Genomic DNA, 19,015 nt, shown 5'->3' with positions numbered 1-19,015 from the left:
AAAAAGTGGTTTGCTTGGCGTTCGAAAACGCTTTGTTCCAATTATATTTGTAAATTTATGTAACCGTGAATTTATTTTATTTCAACCGTGTTTGTTGGAAATATTTTTATAAATATCTTCAAATATCCAAAATGTGATCATCATTTTCTTATATATTATACGCGGTATGAAACGCAATGAAATTGTTAAAATATTTTAAAAACTAAAAATTAAAAAGCTTAAAAGATTAAATATTATTATGAAATAAAACGTTCATAGAATTAAATTAACCATCCTCGAATCAGTTCGAATCTCTCACTGGCATGATACCTAATCGGATATCGAGGGGATAAAGAAGATACGCACTGCGCACACGCAACCATCCCTCCGCTATGATTGTCAAACGCTAAGAATAATTTCCTTTTCCAAAAAAGTTTTGTTATTCCATAAAAGCTTAAAAAACGGATATATTCGATATCTAAGAATATTCTTTAAAATCAAATTTACAATAATATCACTCGATGTATTTAAGAATTATAATTTAAGGATATCACAGCCTAGATTAAATTATCATCGATGAATACATTCCATTCTCGAACGAATCACCAATTTTCATTCGCGCGTATCCCGGAGACTGGAGAGCAAACAGCGCAAAAACACGATGAAGGAACGATGGAGAGAAATAAAAATTCTGGACGCGTTGAATAATGCAAGAGCCGGGAGGAACATCAACTTTTTCCGTGATGCGCGATTCAAAGTTAGACCGAGAACAGTTCAATTTATGGTGGGATGTTTGATTTACACGCGAAACAATTAGAACAACCATTTCGCTCGAAATGAATTTTACCGTCTGACGCGATACGAAATTTTAATTACAATAACAGGGGAGATTCGCGTTTATCTATTCGACCGGTTTTCAAGTCGGTAAAATTCAGTTTCGAATTACAATCGTACCGAATTAATCGAATCGCTCGTTGAAATTTGAACTTTCAATTTTTATCGATCGATAAAAATTAATATCAATTGGATAGAGAAAAATATAAAAAAGACGAAAAGACACAAGTAGGACAATATACGACCTCGAATTAAAAGATAGAGTGGATAATAAAATTATCACGGGTAGCAGAAAACATCGTACGATCCGCGTGTTGTTCCTCGTCCCAACGATATTTCTCTAACGAAATCGGCTCGAGGATCAAAGCTTCCGTTGGATCGTGAACACAACCTCTCGTCTTGGGGGGGGAAAAAAAAAGCTCGCGAATTCTCGGCTCGTAATCGGTAAAAAGAACAAATTGAACGAGGAAGAGGAACAGGCGGCAATTAAATAAAGCCGTTGTGCAACAGCCGGGGTGAAGTCGAGAACTTGGTTCAGACGTGCGTGACGCGCGTAGAAGTGTTTCCGTTAAAGGCAACAACTGGATATCGTTTCGTTTCTCCTTCTCCCCCGTCTTTCCCTATTCGAATCGAAATAATTCGAGAGTAATTTCAATTTGGCGGAAGCCGACTCGCGGAGACACTAATTACGAAAATCGTGGAGGAAGTTGGCCGGAGAAAGTTCGTCAAAACTTGACGTAATTAGATACCGGACCGTGGCATTCCCTCTTTAAAGGAATTTCGCTCGGGAAAGGAAAAGGAAAACGACGATCTTGTAATATCGGATATGGAAGGAGGTGGAGGTTCTTCTTCGCCATCGTTTGGAATCGAGGAACGGTGGAGGCGTAATTATATAACGGCAGAATGTAAAAGTAATAATTGCGACTCGTATTGCAACATTGTCGATGAAAGGATTTCATTGTGTGTAAACTTGATGAGATCGCGTGAAGATAATTAGGAGATAACGATGAACGTTAACAAATCAAGGCGAGTCTGTAAATATCCGTATGTAATATTCAACGATATACCGGTACGATGATAATTCACAGTTTTGCCGCGGAGATCGATTTAATATTCAATTACCCGTTAAAATTACAACGGCCGATTCTGACAAATTCGTTCGCGTTCGCCTCGAATTTTAATCGAGCTTTCGAATTCCGGTGTCGGGTAAAAGTAGGACAGTCGCGTTGGCTCAAGTTTGACGAATCGTCACGTGAAACGTGCATAGAAAATATCGCGATGAGAACGGAATGGATTTTAAAAAGCTTCCGTTTTTTAGTAGTATCCTCTTAGAGCCTTAAAAGTAAAATTTAAAATACGCGCGTTGTTATATTCCTCCAATATAATCCCTATATACATACGGATAATATACGTAAATATTTTTATTATCTACGATAAAAGAAATAAAATAAAATAATACGAGGAACATGATACACGTACGATTACGATCGATCCTCGAAGCACATATATTCTCATAATCCCTGCGTAGTTTAATCATTACCGTTTCGTAGATTATCCTACAATTTTAATTCCGGTAATCAGCAGTGTTCAAAGAGATCCCGATATCCTATCCCTTTCTATGCATTATGGAAAACCAGCGTCTCCAACCCTCCCCGTCTGTCTCTTCCTTCCTCTTGCGCTCGATGCCTCTTTCATTTCTCCATATCTTTTGCTCCGGCTTCCCGTTGTTATCGGAAATCAATAACAACACCGCCGTAACAAACCCATTGTTTTCCACCGCCCTTGTGAAATCGTGTTCCGAAAACTCCCTTTCCAAACCATTTTGAGTGACGCTTTAACGAGCAAGGTGGCCATCGTATGATCTCGGGTCTCGGGAAATTGGCTATCATTGATCAGACCTAATTCTTTTATTATATCCGCGCGCAAAAGTAATCGCGATGGAGAGGCGAGCCGAACTTAGCGACTTTTTCCTCGTTTCTCTCTTTTCCTATCCTTTTTTTTTTCCATCGATCTCGAACGAAAAAAAGAAAAAAATTTGAAATATCATCGGGTAAGTGGACATCGTTTCCTGTTCCCGATTTTCCGAATTGGAAGGAAAAGTGGTGGAGAGAGAAAAAGGGAGAGAGAGAGAGACAGAGAAAGTTTTCACTCTGGTACGAGCATCCATCGAGCGTAGGGTAGAGGGAGGGTTGAAAGGGTCGCCGATAAGTCTTAATCAATTCCTTGGTTCGTAATTTTATCGAACCACCATTCTCCACTGTTGGGTGAAAAGATTACGGCCGATCATTGATATTGTTCCGTGAAGACTTTATTATATGCATCCTTTCATCCCCCTACCGATACCGTTGTCGAGACGATCAAATGGACGAACAAATAAATAGAACTCGTGGAAAGGGGATAAGTTGACTTGTACTCGAAGGGAAATTTACGTTGGAGATGCGAGGGAGAGAATGGTTCGACACAAAGCGAAGAGAAATGGAATCTATAACTTCTCTTTGCTTAAGTTGCCCCGGTTTTTTTAAAACTCGAAACCGGGAGCGAAGGGGACACTTGTGTTTCGAGAGACCAATTATTACAGGAATCGTACTTATTTAACCGTAAGAATAAAATTACGAGAATATCGCCGAGGCTATATCGGAATTATATTCATCTTAAAAAAAAAAAGTACCTTCGTGACCGTTATTTGAATTGTTTAATCTTACTAAAACGGTAAAAAATAAACGATAAGGTTAAGGGGAAATTCTGTGGGACGATAATAAAACGGCAAACGATGCGATATTATTTCAGGGTAAGCAAAGTGGGGGGGAAAAAAAAGAAGGGAGAAAAATTAATGGACGGAGAAGGAGGCAGAAACGCGGAGTAGAAAATCGGCGGACGAGTGATCAATAGTCTGAGCATAACTATTGCGCGTGAAGCAACAATGTATCGTCGACGCACAGAGAGGAAGGCGTGGCAGCGTTCATTGGACCCTTAATGCCAATGCCAATGTCAGGGTTTTCCCGGTCAGTAACCCAGAAACCCCCACTTTCAATCCCAGGAAAACCGAGAAAGCGCCATCGCGCCACCCCGGCTGGGTTGAAACACTTCCTCGAACATCCCTCGATCGACAAACTATGGTAAGTTGATAACGCAGAGAGGTCTGCCGAGTTTTACCCTCCAACGTAAGGGGGTGAAGTAAACTGTTCGACCCTCGTGGATATTGCAGATCGTCGCATTGCCGACGTATGTTCTTTTAGCTTCCTGTATTCGTGACGTTATCGAGACGTTCGATAATGTTAAATGACGATAAAGAAGAGAAGTGCTTCGAACGAATATAGAAAGCGATAAAAAAAATTTCAAGACGAAAATTCGAAAATTCGTTTTGCGCGCCCTGTTATTCGAAATTTACATAAGAGAATGAAATCGAAATGAAAATTAATCAGAAAGGACACCAACCATGGAAGATGCAATAACGAACGGACAATGATAATCCGCTTACCATTTGTTTATCAAGCGCCTCCATAATTTCGCCGACATCGCCGACGACCACAGCTTGTTTCCGTAACATCTCTTCTTCCACAGCTAGCCAATCGCGTATCTGAAAAGAGAGAAATGAAACGACGTGTATCAAATGTCTCGTTGAGTTGAAACATTTTTTGGGAAGAGGAAAAAAAATAAGAGAATTATTTGAAAATTTTAGATATTGTCTGTTTGGCTATCCCATCGTGGGACGATGGAATAGAAACGGAAAGAAGTCATCGATCAGAGGGGACAGGGTAGAAGCGAATCGAGTATTTACAACCGGAAATTAGATGGGAGCGCCTGCTCGTAAGTGGCCCGATATCAGAGAAGGGACAAGGGAAAATGTACCGATACACGGTTATTATAGCGCGAAAACATTACTCGCGCCACCATCCATTGTCTTCGGGGCATTGTTCCCGTAATTACCAAGCATTGTCCCTGGTAACGAGATTATCGTGGCAGAACGCAAATTTCACCGCGAATATCTACATTTCAATAGCAAAGAACAATAGTTTTTTTCTTTTTTCTTCGTTAAAGCCGAGATACGCGTAATTAAATATCAAGGATGCCCCGGTTAAGGATCGGTTAATTAGCGTTTCATCAAAAACGAGCAATCGTTGGTGTAGAAATACGATTCGACGACGACGACTTCCATCATCGTGAATGCACGACAAACTGTACGCTTCCGAACGAATAAATAATTAAATAAATAATTCAATCTCGAATTGAACGATTTGAGCCATTCAATACATTTAGAACACTGGAAAATTTAACTGGCGGATTGGATGAGTTCGGACAAAGCTATCGTTTATCCGCAGAATTCTTCTTTAAGAAAAGATTAATGGACAATTTGTAGCCTTTTAAACGATACGAGTGGAACGGGCAATAATTAACGAGTCGATTATTGGATTTATTCAAATCAAGACCAAGTGATAGGTTAAACGAAGTGGAATATAAAATTTTCCTTCTTTCCACTTTATCTTCCGTAATTAATTCAATTCTTCCGTAAAAACTTCTTCTACTTCCGTTCTACTCGCGTCTCTGTTTAGAAAAGACACGAGAGACAACAATTTACGTGAAGATTTCGGGTAAAAAGACTACGAACGATGATAATCTAGTTCGGATGCTGGTTAACGCAACCCGGAAACGGATGCTTGAACGCGACCAATGACTACCAACTTTGCTACGAGTGGTGAGCATGCAAGTAAGTTGGCGGGTAGGTCAATAAATCGCGAAAGAGATAAGCCGGAATGCTACAGGAAATTAAGGTCTCGCTCGGCCTCGTCGACATTTTCCACCCCTCCGAAGTACTCTCCCTCGAAACTTGGCGTCTGAGCCAATGTCCTTCTCCTCTCTGACTTTCACTTCAGGCCCACTTCGTCTTCGCATAAAGCCGACCTGATTAAATGCACGTTGTCGAACAACGATCATATCTCTCGTGTGGTTTTTCTTCGCGGTGGATGTATTTCTTTCTCTCTCTCTGTCTTTCTCTTTCTCTCTTTCTTTCCTCCCTTCTTGAAAAGCCTCGACGAGAGAAGCCTCGATGAAAATGAAAGGCCTAGACGTCGCTCCTCCCCCCTCCCCCTGCCAATCCCAAGGGAGCACGCCGCGAAGGGAAGGATGGTGAAATATATGTACGGAATGGAAAATATTCCTGCGAGTCCTCGTATATATGCCAGCAGACTTTTCACGCGACAGTAGCTTTGATATTTGACCCGTTGAAAAATGCACCAGGGAGTGGGATGATTATCGCCACGTAGTAAGGGAGGAATTTTAAGGTGAATGTAGAATTGAGAAGACGACGGAACGATTACGATGACGTGAAACGTACGGGGGTAAGAGATTGACAAATATTTGTACCAAATATTCCCGTTGGTTCTATTTTCTCTCCCTCTCCCTGTTTTCCTCTTTCTCTCTTTTATATAAATTCGAAACTGTTCTTCATCGTACGGTTTACTCTCAATTTGGTGTTCCTCTCGTGTACCGATGCTTTAAAAAAAAATCTGCTCGAATATTTTCGTAAAGCTGGACGAACAAAGCGACGCGAATTGTGACGGAACAAGTGAAATTTCAAATGAAATTCGTTTATATAGAAGAACGGAAGAACGGAAGCGTGTATAAAATCGTCCGTTCGATCGTAAAAATATGGATATATGTATATATATATATATATACATGCACGGGACGACGCGACACCTATTTTCAGGAGAATTTATCCAGGAGAACGAGAACGAGAACGAGAACGAGCCCTCTCAGAAATCGAATCAGGGAAACTTAATTAAAAATATTGGAAGGCGAACGACCATCGCAGCCCGGGCTGACCTATATCGCGCCTCTTCCACTTGTTCCATCGTGTCACTCAAAATAAACGAGCCGCTTAATTTGAAATATAAACGCAGCTGTGCCTGAAATCGATACAAGGTAGGCTCGGCAAATGATGAAAAATAGATGGAATCCATTTCGTCGCCGCCTTTTTCGATCGAGTTCCAATTCCTCGAAGCGAAAATTCCGAAATTATTTATGGAATTATCGATAAATGAGGAAGGGGGAGAGAAAACAGTTCGAACATTTGCAGGAAATTGTAGGACAGGGCCGTTAATGGAAGAGATTAAAAAGACGGATCTTTGAATCTTCGGATAACAGAGAAAAGCAACGAGCATTGTTGTATATCGATATTAAATTTTTCCATGGAAATCATAGACGCTTATTTTTCACTTTTGATTGAACAGAATTGGATCGATCCACGTTTTGTCTCTGTTTTCTTCTTTCATCGGGGACGGGTGAAACTTTCCGCATTAGCGGCGTGTATTTCTGCGTGAAAAGTTCAACGACTCTTCGGCCGCGCTCATTCCATCCGCATCCGTTGTTTCACTCTCCGCTCGCGTCTTTCTCTCGTGGAAAAAAAATATCCTAAATTTCATCTTCCAACGAGCCTTATTTTTTTTCTCTCTTTTTTTCCCCCCTCCAGTTTTGTCCAATTGTTAACGTTTCGAATTCCAATCGTTGACAAAAGACGCAACGTCGGAGGAAAGGGAATTGGTATCGGAACGAGCATAGATCACCGGGATGAATTTAATACAGAGAAAAGGTTGACAAGGCGCGCGTAGCATGCGAGAACACGCGCGTCAAATAGGAAAACATTTCGCCGGGACGACCAGCAAGAATCTAATAAGCTAGACACTACCACGCTTGCCTCAAAGGAAAATGGAGTACGAAATAGTTTCTGTGCCAGGAGATGCAGAAACGAGATTCTATACGACGAAGAGAAAGCGTATAGAAACGTGATTGAGAAGAACAGAGAGAGAGAGAAAAAGAGAGAGAGAGCGGAAGAACGGGAAAGGACCAGTTTCTGGCATATAGAAATAAAAAAAAAAAACACACGCGTGTATCGCTCTCTACGGTGAATGGAGGAACGTAGTTTTTAAAAAACTTCGGTGAAGAAGAAGGGTAACGTGAATAAATGGAGGTTTAAATCGAGCTCGTTTAAAATTTCACCAACCTAGTTTTCCAAGTGTTCCCCGCTTTCGTTTGTCTTTTATTATTCTTCTTCTTCCTCTCCCCCTTTTCCTTCTCCTCTTTTTTCGACTTTTCTTTCCGGTTTTCGCGCGGGACACCGTGTCAGAATCGATGATGGCCGATCTAATCAATTCTACGGAATAGCCGTGGGCACGCACGAAACGAGGCCTAACGCGAGGCAAAATAGAATTTCATCGGCAACTCGATCCCTGCTCGAGTCTCGTTACCACGAAGCCTCTCGCTCGTTTTCATGCAAACAGCACAATACTTGTCAGCGAGACAGCGCAGCCGGAAATGGAAGAAGGGAGATAGCTGTTATGACGTCGAGCTGAGCTGCAGTCTGACTGTTGACTCGGCAAATAGGAAAGGCGTACCATAGAATCGACACAATGGACGGCCAGATGACAATAAAATCCATCCGAACGAGATAATTACGAATTTTTTTTCTCCTTTCCTTTCTTTTTATCCAGGCCGTTCGAATTCGCTTCATGTAAATCGTTAAGCGTCACCGGGTTATCTGGAAGACACGTTTTCACCGCGAAACTGGTGCAAAAGTGTCTCTCCATTAAGGGCGGCGAGAATTTAGAACGCTATTTTTGGAAATGTCCAAGTTTCGCGCGCGTTCGAAAGAAAGTTCACAGCACAGAGAGAGAAGCTGAAACTTTTAACCCGACCTACCTCGAATTTTTTTACTTCGAGACTTGGATCAACGAATACAGAACGTTGAAAATTTTATGGTCTCTGATCGATCAAATTTATTTCACGAATATTCCAAATACTTTCGATTCGCGCGTAAAAAAATTTTATCACCCCCATTTCCCCCGATTAAATTCTCGTTTCCCGATTCGAAAGAGATGGATGAATGATCGTTGCACGTATAATGATTTCTATTTGATTAAATTTATTTAACGCCCTCTTGTTGCACGCGAAAAATTATTCGAAAAAGTTATTAAAAGGATGTAACACGATGATGCTTTGGAAAACGGAGTTATCAAAGGGACACATTTACGTCGAATAAACGAAGAAACATGCGAACACGCAAAGTACCCTCGACGAGGCAAGAACAATATAGCGCGTGCTACAAGTTAAAAGGGGCTTGATAAACCGGTATACGGATCGTTGAACAAAGCTTTACTGCAAAGGAGCATCCCAGGATCGTATAATAGCGAAGAAATTGCGCCGAAACTAAGGTAAACAGAAACAAGATAACACAACACACGTACCTTGATATATTAAGATATTTCCTACGAAGGAAAACGTTTTTCTCACGAGTTAGTTAATTACTTTGAATGATATCGTGAAAAGATCTAACGGATCTTAACAATTGTCGGAATTAAAGATAAGGGAAGAAAGTCAAAGGAATTTTCCGAAAGAGGGTGCATTTTTCAAACTTGTCAACTTGTCATTAGAAAAAAAAAATTGTTATTACAAAAGAAAAAAAGAAAACAGTCTCTCTGTTCACTAAAAAAACAAACGTGAAAAGTAAAGTTTCTGTACAATCAAATGGCAAACGATATTTTAACAAGTTGCTCGAATTGTCTCAATTGTGTTCCCAGGTGAGAAGAAACTCCTCGAAAAATACGCTTTGTGTAAATAGAAACCGGACGCTGCAGTAGTACAAACACGTAATAAAGTCCACAGGCCGGACTATAGTGTAACGTAACGCGACACGAGTAAAAATTTCATAAAAGGAAAAACATGAAATTTGATTGTAACCAACCGCTGGACTCTGGACCCGTTTGGATCTGATTTAAAAATGAAGTGGAAAAAACGAGATGGAATAAAAAGGAGTAAGAACAAAAGCGAATTCTTCGCCGATCCGATCTTTTTGTGAATTTCGGGGTTGGATCAGGCCACTTCGATAAAAATGTTCCAGAGAGTAAAGCCTGAAGGAGGAACGAAGATCAGAACGTTGCGAGGGCAAAGAAACGAGGAGGGTAACTCGATAAAATTGACCGAGTTATACGGTTGCACGAATGGTTCGACACTTCTGCGCCGTCTCCGCGCTGTCCATCGCCGTCACACAAATCTAATTCCCGTCCCTGATAACCGAACTCATGCCGAGCGTGGCAGAATATTCTGGCCAAGATCGCGATTCTTCGACATTTTTCTCTCGTCCACGTATTTCAGATGGGGAAGAAACACGCGGTTCTCGGCTACACGTGGATGTAGATGGAACCCTTCGACGCGACGAATAATCGCACAGATGATGCTGCGAAGAGCAACAAGATTTGCTCCTCCTCGAAACACCGAGTATCAGACTTTGAAAAATTTTTTTTCCATTGCTTCTTGAACGACAAACTCATCCATTTTAACCTTTTTCGTTGAAATAGGAACTTCTTCCTCTTATTCCCTATCAGCTTTTTACTTAATAGCGTGACTATTTTAATATTTATTTTTGCATTTGTAGGTTTTTTCTTTTAGTAATATCCAAAAATATTGACAATTCGAAAGGTTAAGGAAAAGTATGGATTTTTGATCGCGTTTTTTCAGACGAGTGGAAATCAATCCGAGCGGCGAATATCGAAAGAGGAATTAATTTCAGGGACTTGACGCGCTAATCCAGTTAGAGCGTCCCTCCTACTTGGAGAAGCATAGAACGCGCTTTACCCCTTATTTCCACGGGCAGATTGCCCGTTGCCACGGCGTGTGAATTTAAATGCATCCCAGCACTGTTCTACTTGTTCTACTCGTTCTCTGAATTCACCGCCGATTTCGACCCCCCCTTCCATACACCGAAAAATTCGCGTTCGCGAATTTCTAAGAAGTAAACTCTCGGATAAGCTCGAGATCCTTGCGAAAATCGCGAGAAAAAGAAAACACGGGGCGAGGTGAGAAAGAAAAATTAAATTCCTCGAATGTCATTAAGAGGGGGGCGAAAGAATCGTAAAAGAAGAATGGAACACGCGGTGGAAATTTAAACCTCGTACCGTACGTAGAAGGGTGTACCATTTAACATTTTTCTTTCTTTTTTTTTTTTTCCTTCCAAGTTGCACGAGCACCCTCCGGCACGTCCGTCCGGCTACGTCGCCATATTCTCGTCACTCTCTTTCCACGTAGCCGTAATTTATGAGCTTTAATTAGCCAAGGTGGCCGGAGGCTGGCTCTCGGCATTATCGTAACTAACTCTACCTCCATCACCGTTACCTTTCTCGATCTTATCCCTCTCGATCGGTTGGATATCCGTGCTGTCCGTTCGACGAGTAAAAACGGGCAATCGAGATCGTGACTCGCTCGACAATCTATTATTATATTAAACGTGGGAAAAGTTGTGATTCCGTTTCCCTCGAGACGGGGATATATCGAACGATACATCGGCTAACGGTGATAATCAGCCGGGCGACATATTTCTTTGTTATCGTTCCCAATTCTGCGGCATAGAAGGCGGTGTGACCCTTTGTTTCCGCGATATAACAGCCTGTTGCTCCGCGCAATTTACAAAGGGTTGGTTGCCAGGCGAATTCTCGAAAATTTCGCAACCCCTCCTCTCTCGAACGGGGATCGTAATAATAAATATCATCACGTCGCAGGATCGTCTTTTGTCGAGGATTCGTGAAACGATTTAAAAAGAAGGTCGCGCGTAGATAAACGTTTTCGTCGTGAAAATGATTTATCGTCCGTCGTCGGCTATAAAATGCCATTCAAAATTGAATGCCATCATCTACGTTGCTAGGTAACTCTCGTTTTACAAATTTCCTTCACGTGTATCGTAAAATTGTTACGACGTACACGAAGGATAATAAGAAAAATCGACGTATACGTGTAGGCGCATAGGCGAGAAATTGCAAGAGAAGGCTTACCTGTAGCACCGATTTGTCAAAGCCTGCTACAAGAGCAGAGGGTGAGGAGGAGGGTGAAGGCGAGGACGAAGGCGAGGATGTGCAGACCGAAGGACTAGTGGTGGTGACGGGGGTCGAGGGTGTTGAGGGGGCAGGGGAAGGTGTCAACCCCCGAGGGCCCCCCGCAGTTGCACCCGATGCCCCCGATCCAGCTCCTGCAGTCTTTTCCACTTCTGTAACAAACGAATAAAACGCGTTAAATATACGTTCAATTACAACGAAACGGAGTGTTGATTATAAATATTTCATGTTCTCTTGCTTTTTCTTTATCTTCTCTATTCAAACCTGATAAAACATGATATCTCGAGGTACAACACGATTTTAATCCAATGCTATCGCATCGAATCGATAAATTTCGGCATTCGACGAATTAAATTATCCTCGATCCACGTGCGAATTAAACAGAATATATATATTAAGCGTATTACATCAAAAACCATTCGTCTTTTATCGAGCACGATGTTGATAGAATGTTCGCGACAAAGAAAGAGAACTTGTAATTTTCCGGTCGAACGATAACATTGTAATTCTTTCTCACGCGCGGCAATAGATAATAGGGAACGAAAGAGAGGGGTTGAAGCGAGAGGAGGAAGAAGTGGAGACGGAACGGTTTCGAGGCACGTACCCGGATCGAGGGCGCGGTCAATTCATTGAATAGGAAAGTAACTTTCATAGTTTATAAGTTTATCCTCCCAACTCGTTTCGAATCGAGTTAGTGGGAAGGCGAGAGAGAAAAAGAGAGAAAGAAAGAGAGAGAGAGAGGAAGAGCTCGCATCAAGATCTCGAGCGAAGAATCTTGGAAGATGCGTTTAATATGCTCGGCTCTAATGTAATCGAAAACTTCCAAACGAATTCGTTCTCGCGGTGGTCGATTTGCAACAGTTCTCTCGAGAACTTTAAACGAGGCCGGATTGGCCGTTCGAAATTCCATAAATTACTGTCCCGATGATTGAAAGCGATTGAAAATATCCCCTCCCGTTTCCGCCCCGCTTTCCGCTAGATAACATTTCGAGAGGAAAAGTCCAATTAGACGGATCCTAGAATATCGCGACGATCTCTGTTCGTTTATTATCTTTCGTGGAATTTTCACGTTGATAATTTCGCCCAGTCAGGATGAATATTATATTCTCCTGGTCGAGACAAAGAGATGATATTAAACCGGAGTGATGGAAATAAAGTCGAAAAGGAAATCAATCAATTTTAATCGCGAGACTTCCATACTTGCTTTCGCGTTATTTCGTTAACGTTCAATCATCGAGCATATGAATATATCGAATATGAATATTTGTTATTCGCAGAATTTTATTGGATTTATCTGATGTCGTGAGAGATAATTAATTAACGAAAGTGTTACATTTGTGTAAAGTAACGAAAACTTCTTTATATATGGACAGAGATTGGCGCTAGGGGAAAGAATAATTTGTAACCTCTTCTCGACTTTCCAACTGCTTCGGGCGTCGAAGAACGAGCAAAGTATTCCGATACGCGAAAATATGCCCCTGGAGATCGTAATTCGCGCATTTACCCGAGTATGGAATCCAGTTTTGCCATTTATATATTTTTATCCGCCGGCCATGGTATTATCTTAACAAGCGAAAGGAGGGGCAAGCTCTTTTTTACTGCTGAATTTCGTTACGTTCTTGCTTGAAGTCGGCAACAGAAGTCGGAGAAAATGGAGGAAGGTTTAAAAAGGGAAATGGGACGAATGACGGGAACTCGTTTGCCCGTGTAATTACTCATGAGGCGTAGAACGTTGGAGCAAAGAAATATTTCTCAAGCGTCGGCAACGCATCTTAATGTATTCCTCGAAACCCTTTTTCTCCCGTTTAAGCGACCGTTGGGAAATATTTTCCCCGGTCGCCAACAGCTTAATACGCGTATTAGACTTCCGTCTCATCTCTCCTTTGACCTCTCCTTCACGCTTGAATCCATCCTCGAATTTCTTCCTCGAAACTCAAATATTTGCCGGTAATTTATTAAAATTTACGGGAACTCGGGGAACATCTTTCGAGGATACTTGTAAACTTTGATAAGGATGGATGAATAGTTGAAGAGACAGTTGAACGGACGGAGCACGATTACGACACGAATATGAAATTCTTCGTTAATACATCTACTTTAATCGATCTTAAAAAATCTTTTAGGGAAGAACTTTATCAGAAATTTATTTGGCTAAAAAATCTTCGATATCCAATAATATCGTAACATAATAATAATATCAACCTTCGATCGAAACGATGACGAAACGTTCGAGGGATGCTCGAAGAACTCCCTATTACACACATTATACATTTCGAACGAAGTTACTACTCGAAGGTTAAACAGCGAAATTAACGGTGGACCAGTGTCTCCCAATTTATGAGGTAACAGCGAAACTCCATGATACACCGTACATCCGTATATTTGCGTACCCTGCACCTGTGTACCCTCCCTCATCCCCCTTTCCCGTTCGTTGGATGAGACGCAAACTTGGCGAAACGCGAGCAAGATGGAAGGGAGAGGCAGGGACGCGCAAACCTCCAAGCACACTTCGAACTCCCGTCATAAGTTCACCTTACCGCTAAGTCCTTTTCGCATTCCGAAGTTGGATACTCCTACTCCTGTCGCAACTACCACGTCGGCCAACTCGAGTTACGAGCTAAAATACGTAATAACAATGCTCGCATCATAAAGCTCGCGCGCATCTCCTCCCCCGTTTCTAGAGCTCTATAACACGGGCTCGGGGCCCCGTTAGATTATGCTAATAGAGAAGGAAATCCCGGGAAGAAAGGGCGGGAAGAAACGAAACCGCGCGCTTAAAATTCTCCTCGCCTTTTGTTCTTTAGGGGCTTTAGCAGCTGCCGTGTACACTCACTCATACGTGACTCGTATATCGTCAAGATCACTTTTTTCCTTTTTTTTTTTTATCTCCACAAAGGGGGGAAAAATTTCACGTGCTCGAAGGAGAGGAAAATGCGTGGGTAGGTGGTGCGTTTTTAGGCGGAATAAATCAAATATAACTTCTCCTCCCTCCCCTATATACGGGGTTGAACGTCGTTTGTCGTTCGCGAGGGATCTCCGTTTGAACGGGCGCTAAACGCGGATCGCGAGAGAAGAGGAGGGAGGTTTACAGAATTTCAGGATTCGATCTCTGTCCAATTAAGGGTGGAATCGGCATACCGCGCGTAGAGAACAACGGGTGGAAGGTTTTACGTGTTCGTCGAAAGAACCGCCATCCACCCTTTTCCTCCTTTAACACGGAATTCGTAACGCGGTGGGAGTGGGTCCGCGAAACCGTGAAAGCGAGGGTGCTCTCTGAAGAGGACATTCGTAACACTTGTCGCCGCAGCAGCTGCCAAGAGGGAGTTATTGCACTCTCGTAACAACGGCAACAAGGGTGGAACTTTTCCAACGGGAATCAGACGCCTGGCCAACGTTGCCCTTTGAAAACGCGTCACCTCTTTATCAAAGCTAACAAGAAGCGTCGACTATCGCCTCGACTCCTGCCACCGAGTGGCTAGGTCGCCACAAAGATACATATCTTCTCGTGTCGGTATCGATCGTAATCGTCACGAATACCTTCTCCTCCGACTATTACAGATTTGATAGATATTCTAACGAAAGAAGAAATTCCTCCAATCTAATTTCCAACGCCACTACCGTCGATACGTCCACATTTCGATTACAAGAATTAATAAAGTTCAACGTCTCTTGGAAACCTAACGGGCTGGCTGCTCTCGCCCACGCCCCACTCTCGACCGCTATTTGTAAAAACGGAAAAGCTCGGCGCAGCGCGCGTCGAGCGATTTATTCGCACGTACGAGGCGCGCCATGGAAGACGAGCTTCCAGTCGGTGGGCAAAGGAGAAAGAGTACAGAAAGAGGAGAAAAAGGAAAGGTAGAAAGAGAGAAAGAAATCCCTTGTTAGCGGCAGGTAGGTAGGTCCGCCGAGACAAGTGGCGCGGGGTGGTACGCGGTGAAAAATAGGACGAATTTGCAGCGAGAAACATCAATTCTCGGTGGCAGTAGTTTTATTCCATGGAGGCGCGGCCAGAAGAAACGGGCGGAGAGGGAGAAAGCGGGCAGAGGTACTTGAAGCCCACTTCCTGGTGAAAAATAGGGAAACCGCGCGCCGCGAGCTTAGCTCGGCCGTTCGTTCGTCCGCCAAGTGGGGTGGATAAGTGATGCAACAGTGGGGAGCAGGGGAACGAGCCAGCATCTCCGACCGAGAGGAGAGACTTGGTGGAGAGAAAGAGGGAACGTTAGGGAAAACGTGGAGGGATAGCCAGTGAATGAGAGTGATAGATTGCACGACGCTATCCTCTGACACTCTTCCACCAAAGACCAGTCCTGCCCATTGTACTCTGCGAGCCGGAACCCAATGGTCGGGACAATTCTAAATTCTTCCGTTTCGCACCACCCAATCCTCCTCTTCCGTTTCTTTCCCTCTCCCCGAGAACTTTATATTTCGGCCACTGGAACGACGATCGGCATGATTTTGTTTCAATCGACGCAAAATGATCGCGGAGGTCGTCGATTATATAATATAGATTTAGAGGAGAAAAAAGTTCAGGCGGGCTTAAAGAAAATAGTAGTAATGGATGGGAAATGATTAACTGGTTAATTATACGTGCAATTGATTGCAAAGAGGAAGAAAGAATTTTTGAATTTTGGGAGAGAAAAAGAATATAGGAAGCAAAAGGAAGTGGAGGTTATTTCGGTGCAACCAGCGTATCCGGTGTTCGCGTTTGAGTCGCCATTAAGCGGCGAAGAAAACCAAGCGGAAAATCGAATGAAGGTTCAACGCGGGGACGCGTTGTTCCCGTCTGGAAATTAACACGTTTAATTCCGAGCTTTATCCCGATCGCGTCGATCCGTGTCATTTCGGGATAAACGGCCGGATAAAAAGCGAGGAGGGAGATTAAAAAAATTATTTTGCGACGATAAATCATGATGAGTTGGCGAGCAACGCCTGTCAACCGCTCTATAAAGTCCGTATTTTTAAACAAAGTTTCGAAACGCGTCGAACATCATCATCGGGCGAAATTGACAGGTGAGACAAGAAATATTGCGTACAACAAAATTGAATGAAGCGAGATAATCGCGCGAGACGCGTGATCGTTCGATTAAAAAAACGTTTATACGTTTTTATAAATATTTATTCGAATTTTTCAACGGCGATCGATCGGCGAAACAACGAGGAAGGAGGTTCGATTCGATCGACCGGTTTGAAAGTGATACATACTCTTCGACTATTCTATGGCCATTAACGGAATCAAAGTAATTAGGTAGATGAGCGCGTGCAGAGCGTGGTACAAAGCGTGGTATAAATCGTATCGCTTGGAAGAGGGTGAAACCGTGGCCGGTAACCGGTTTCAGCCAGACAAATTGCCGTCAATAAAACAAATAGATATCCGGCGGCGATACGAATGTAAATGAATCGATAAAATCATGACGGACGAGGACAGGTAGGAGAGGATTAAAAGATTTTCCGTGGATAAACCGAGAGCGAGGCTTTTCTCCGCGTGGTCGCAACAACCTGTCCCCTCCTCTCCTCCAAGCGAATGGCGAATTAAAATAAAGCGTCCACCAGCTTCTTACAAAGCAGAGTACAAAGGTTCGCGGAAGGAGGAGCTTGAAATTCCGGTTTTAATACTTATTCTCGTTTTCCGTGATTTTTGGAAAATTATCCAACGTAACGTTACGACTATCTCGTAATCTTGCCAGCGAAAAACCATCGCTTGATGAATTTACTTTGACCACAATTTCCGCTATAAACGGTATATACGTTTATATCTGTGCGCGCGTAACGTGGCTGCCTAAACATGGAAAATGTTTAAACAAGTACGTGTACAACGGATCGTTGAATTTCACTCGAGTCTTTTCATCCTATTAAATAACGGGGTTGAAAAACGTGGTCGAAAAAGAGATTGGGGAAGCAAAATCAATAGAAGTGCATGAAATTAACGGTTAAATAAGATTAAAAAATTCATGAACCGGGAAAATGATTCGTTACCTCAGCTATATATATAAATTTTTTTTTTCGAAGATATTTTAATATTTAATTAAATTCATGGAAACGAGAGGAAGAGAGTAAGAGCAGCGACTGACTAATTGTATAACATCGGTAAAATTATAAAGAAAATGAACATCACGGTTAGAGCATTTCGTTAAAAATGAAAGGCGCTTTTAGCGCTCGTTTCATTATTTCGATTTTAATTTGGCCTCTAACCGTATACCTGTTGGCGCGATTAAATATTTACCGGTACTTTACCACCCCTTTCCCGCATCGAATAGCAGTCTTAGAAGCAACATGTTCCGAACATGTTGCTTACATTCACCTGACTTCACCTTCCGTAAACACGATCGTCTTAATGGTATCGCGTGTATCAATAAATTTCATCCCCGCGATACCGTTTATCACGAATATCGTTCATTAAACTTCGATATCAATTACGCTCGAAATTTCACGCTCGTCTCTCGTGAAATTTTTGCGACGAGTTAATTTAATTGGATAAAAAGCGAATGTGGAGCGCCGTTTATTCGGCGCGGAATCAAACGGCACGCTTGGTTGTAAAAACTTTTACGCACGCGCTGTAATGTCGCGAGCAACGATGGTTAATTTGATGGAGTTGACGACGCGTGCAGCGTTCCTCGCTCCAACGAAACCTGTTAAACGTTCCATCGAAAGCAAAGCGATGGGAAAGAAAAAAAAAGGAAGAAAAAAACAGGGGAAAAGAAAAAAGAAAAGAAAAGAGGAGGGGGAGGGCAAGGAAAAGGGAGAAGAGAAGAAAATGTACCGATCCTTCTCTCCCCGTGGAACCATCATGGCAAAGGACGAATTAATCTGGCTTCACGCAGAGCGAACGGCCCTTTTGCCCCACGTTTTCGATGTAATTGAATCTCTCGTCTTTGCCAAGGCAATTGTTCCGCCCTTCTCGCCCCCGGCCGAGAAATTCAGGGCTGCTCTCTTACCGCGAGAAATTAATCTTCTCTTTCGCGGAAGCGATTCCACTCGGACCGAGCCGGTGGGGATATAGAGAGAGGAGAAAATAAAAGTGATAGACCGGGTTCGGTTTTCGATCCTCCTCGCCTCCAACAGGCATTCGTATCCTCCGTGGCTTCGATTGAAAATAAATTCTCTCGATGCTCAACCTCTTCTCGATGCTCACGCGTTATGATCCCACCCGATCACCATCCGTTCGTTCCGTGTAAAAAATTTAAAGTGAAAAAGGTACAGGGAGCGAATACGAAATCCTGAAATCCATTGGTGGCGGCTTTTTCGATGAATCTTTGAAAGGGAAGACCCATTGGGGGAGGGGGAGGGGATGAAGTCGTGATTATTTTTTTTCTTCTTTTTTTCTCTCT

At 42.6% G+C, this 19,015-nt stretch overlaps 1 protein-coding gene across 22 annotated transcripts in view; it reads right to left on the bottom strand.

Moving 5' to 3' along the window:
- LOC108003197 (dystrophin, isoforms A/C/F/G/H) overlaps window positions 1-19,015 on the bottom strand; it is a 419,614-nt gene that overhangs the window by 338,064 nt on the left and 62,535 nt on the right. For all 22 annotated transcript variants that reach the window (XR_009828767.1, XR_009828769.1, XR_009828768.1 and 19 more), the window contains 2 exons: window positions 11,631-11,842; window positions 4,292-4,390 (listed from right to left, as the gene is read on the bottom strand). Coding sequence is in view for 19 of the 22 variants with exons in the window: in XM_028669405.2 (XP_028525206.2) it covers window positions 4,292-4,390; window positions 11,631-11,842 (311 nt within the window). In the remaining 3 variants the exon portion in view is untranslated. The remainder of the gene's footprint in view (window positions 1-4,291; window positions 4,391-11,630; window positions 11,843-19,015) is intronic.

This window comes from Apis cerana, linkage group LG1 (genome assembly GCF_029169275.1).
Source record: "Apis cerana isolate GH-2021 linkage group LG1, AcerK_1.0, whole genome shotgun sequence".
NCBI lineage: Eukaryota > Metazoa > Arthropoda > Insecta > Hymenoptera > Apidae > Apis > Apis cerana.
This window is presented reverse-complemented; position numbering and strand designations above follow the sequence as displayed.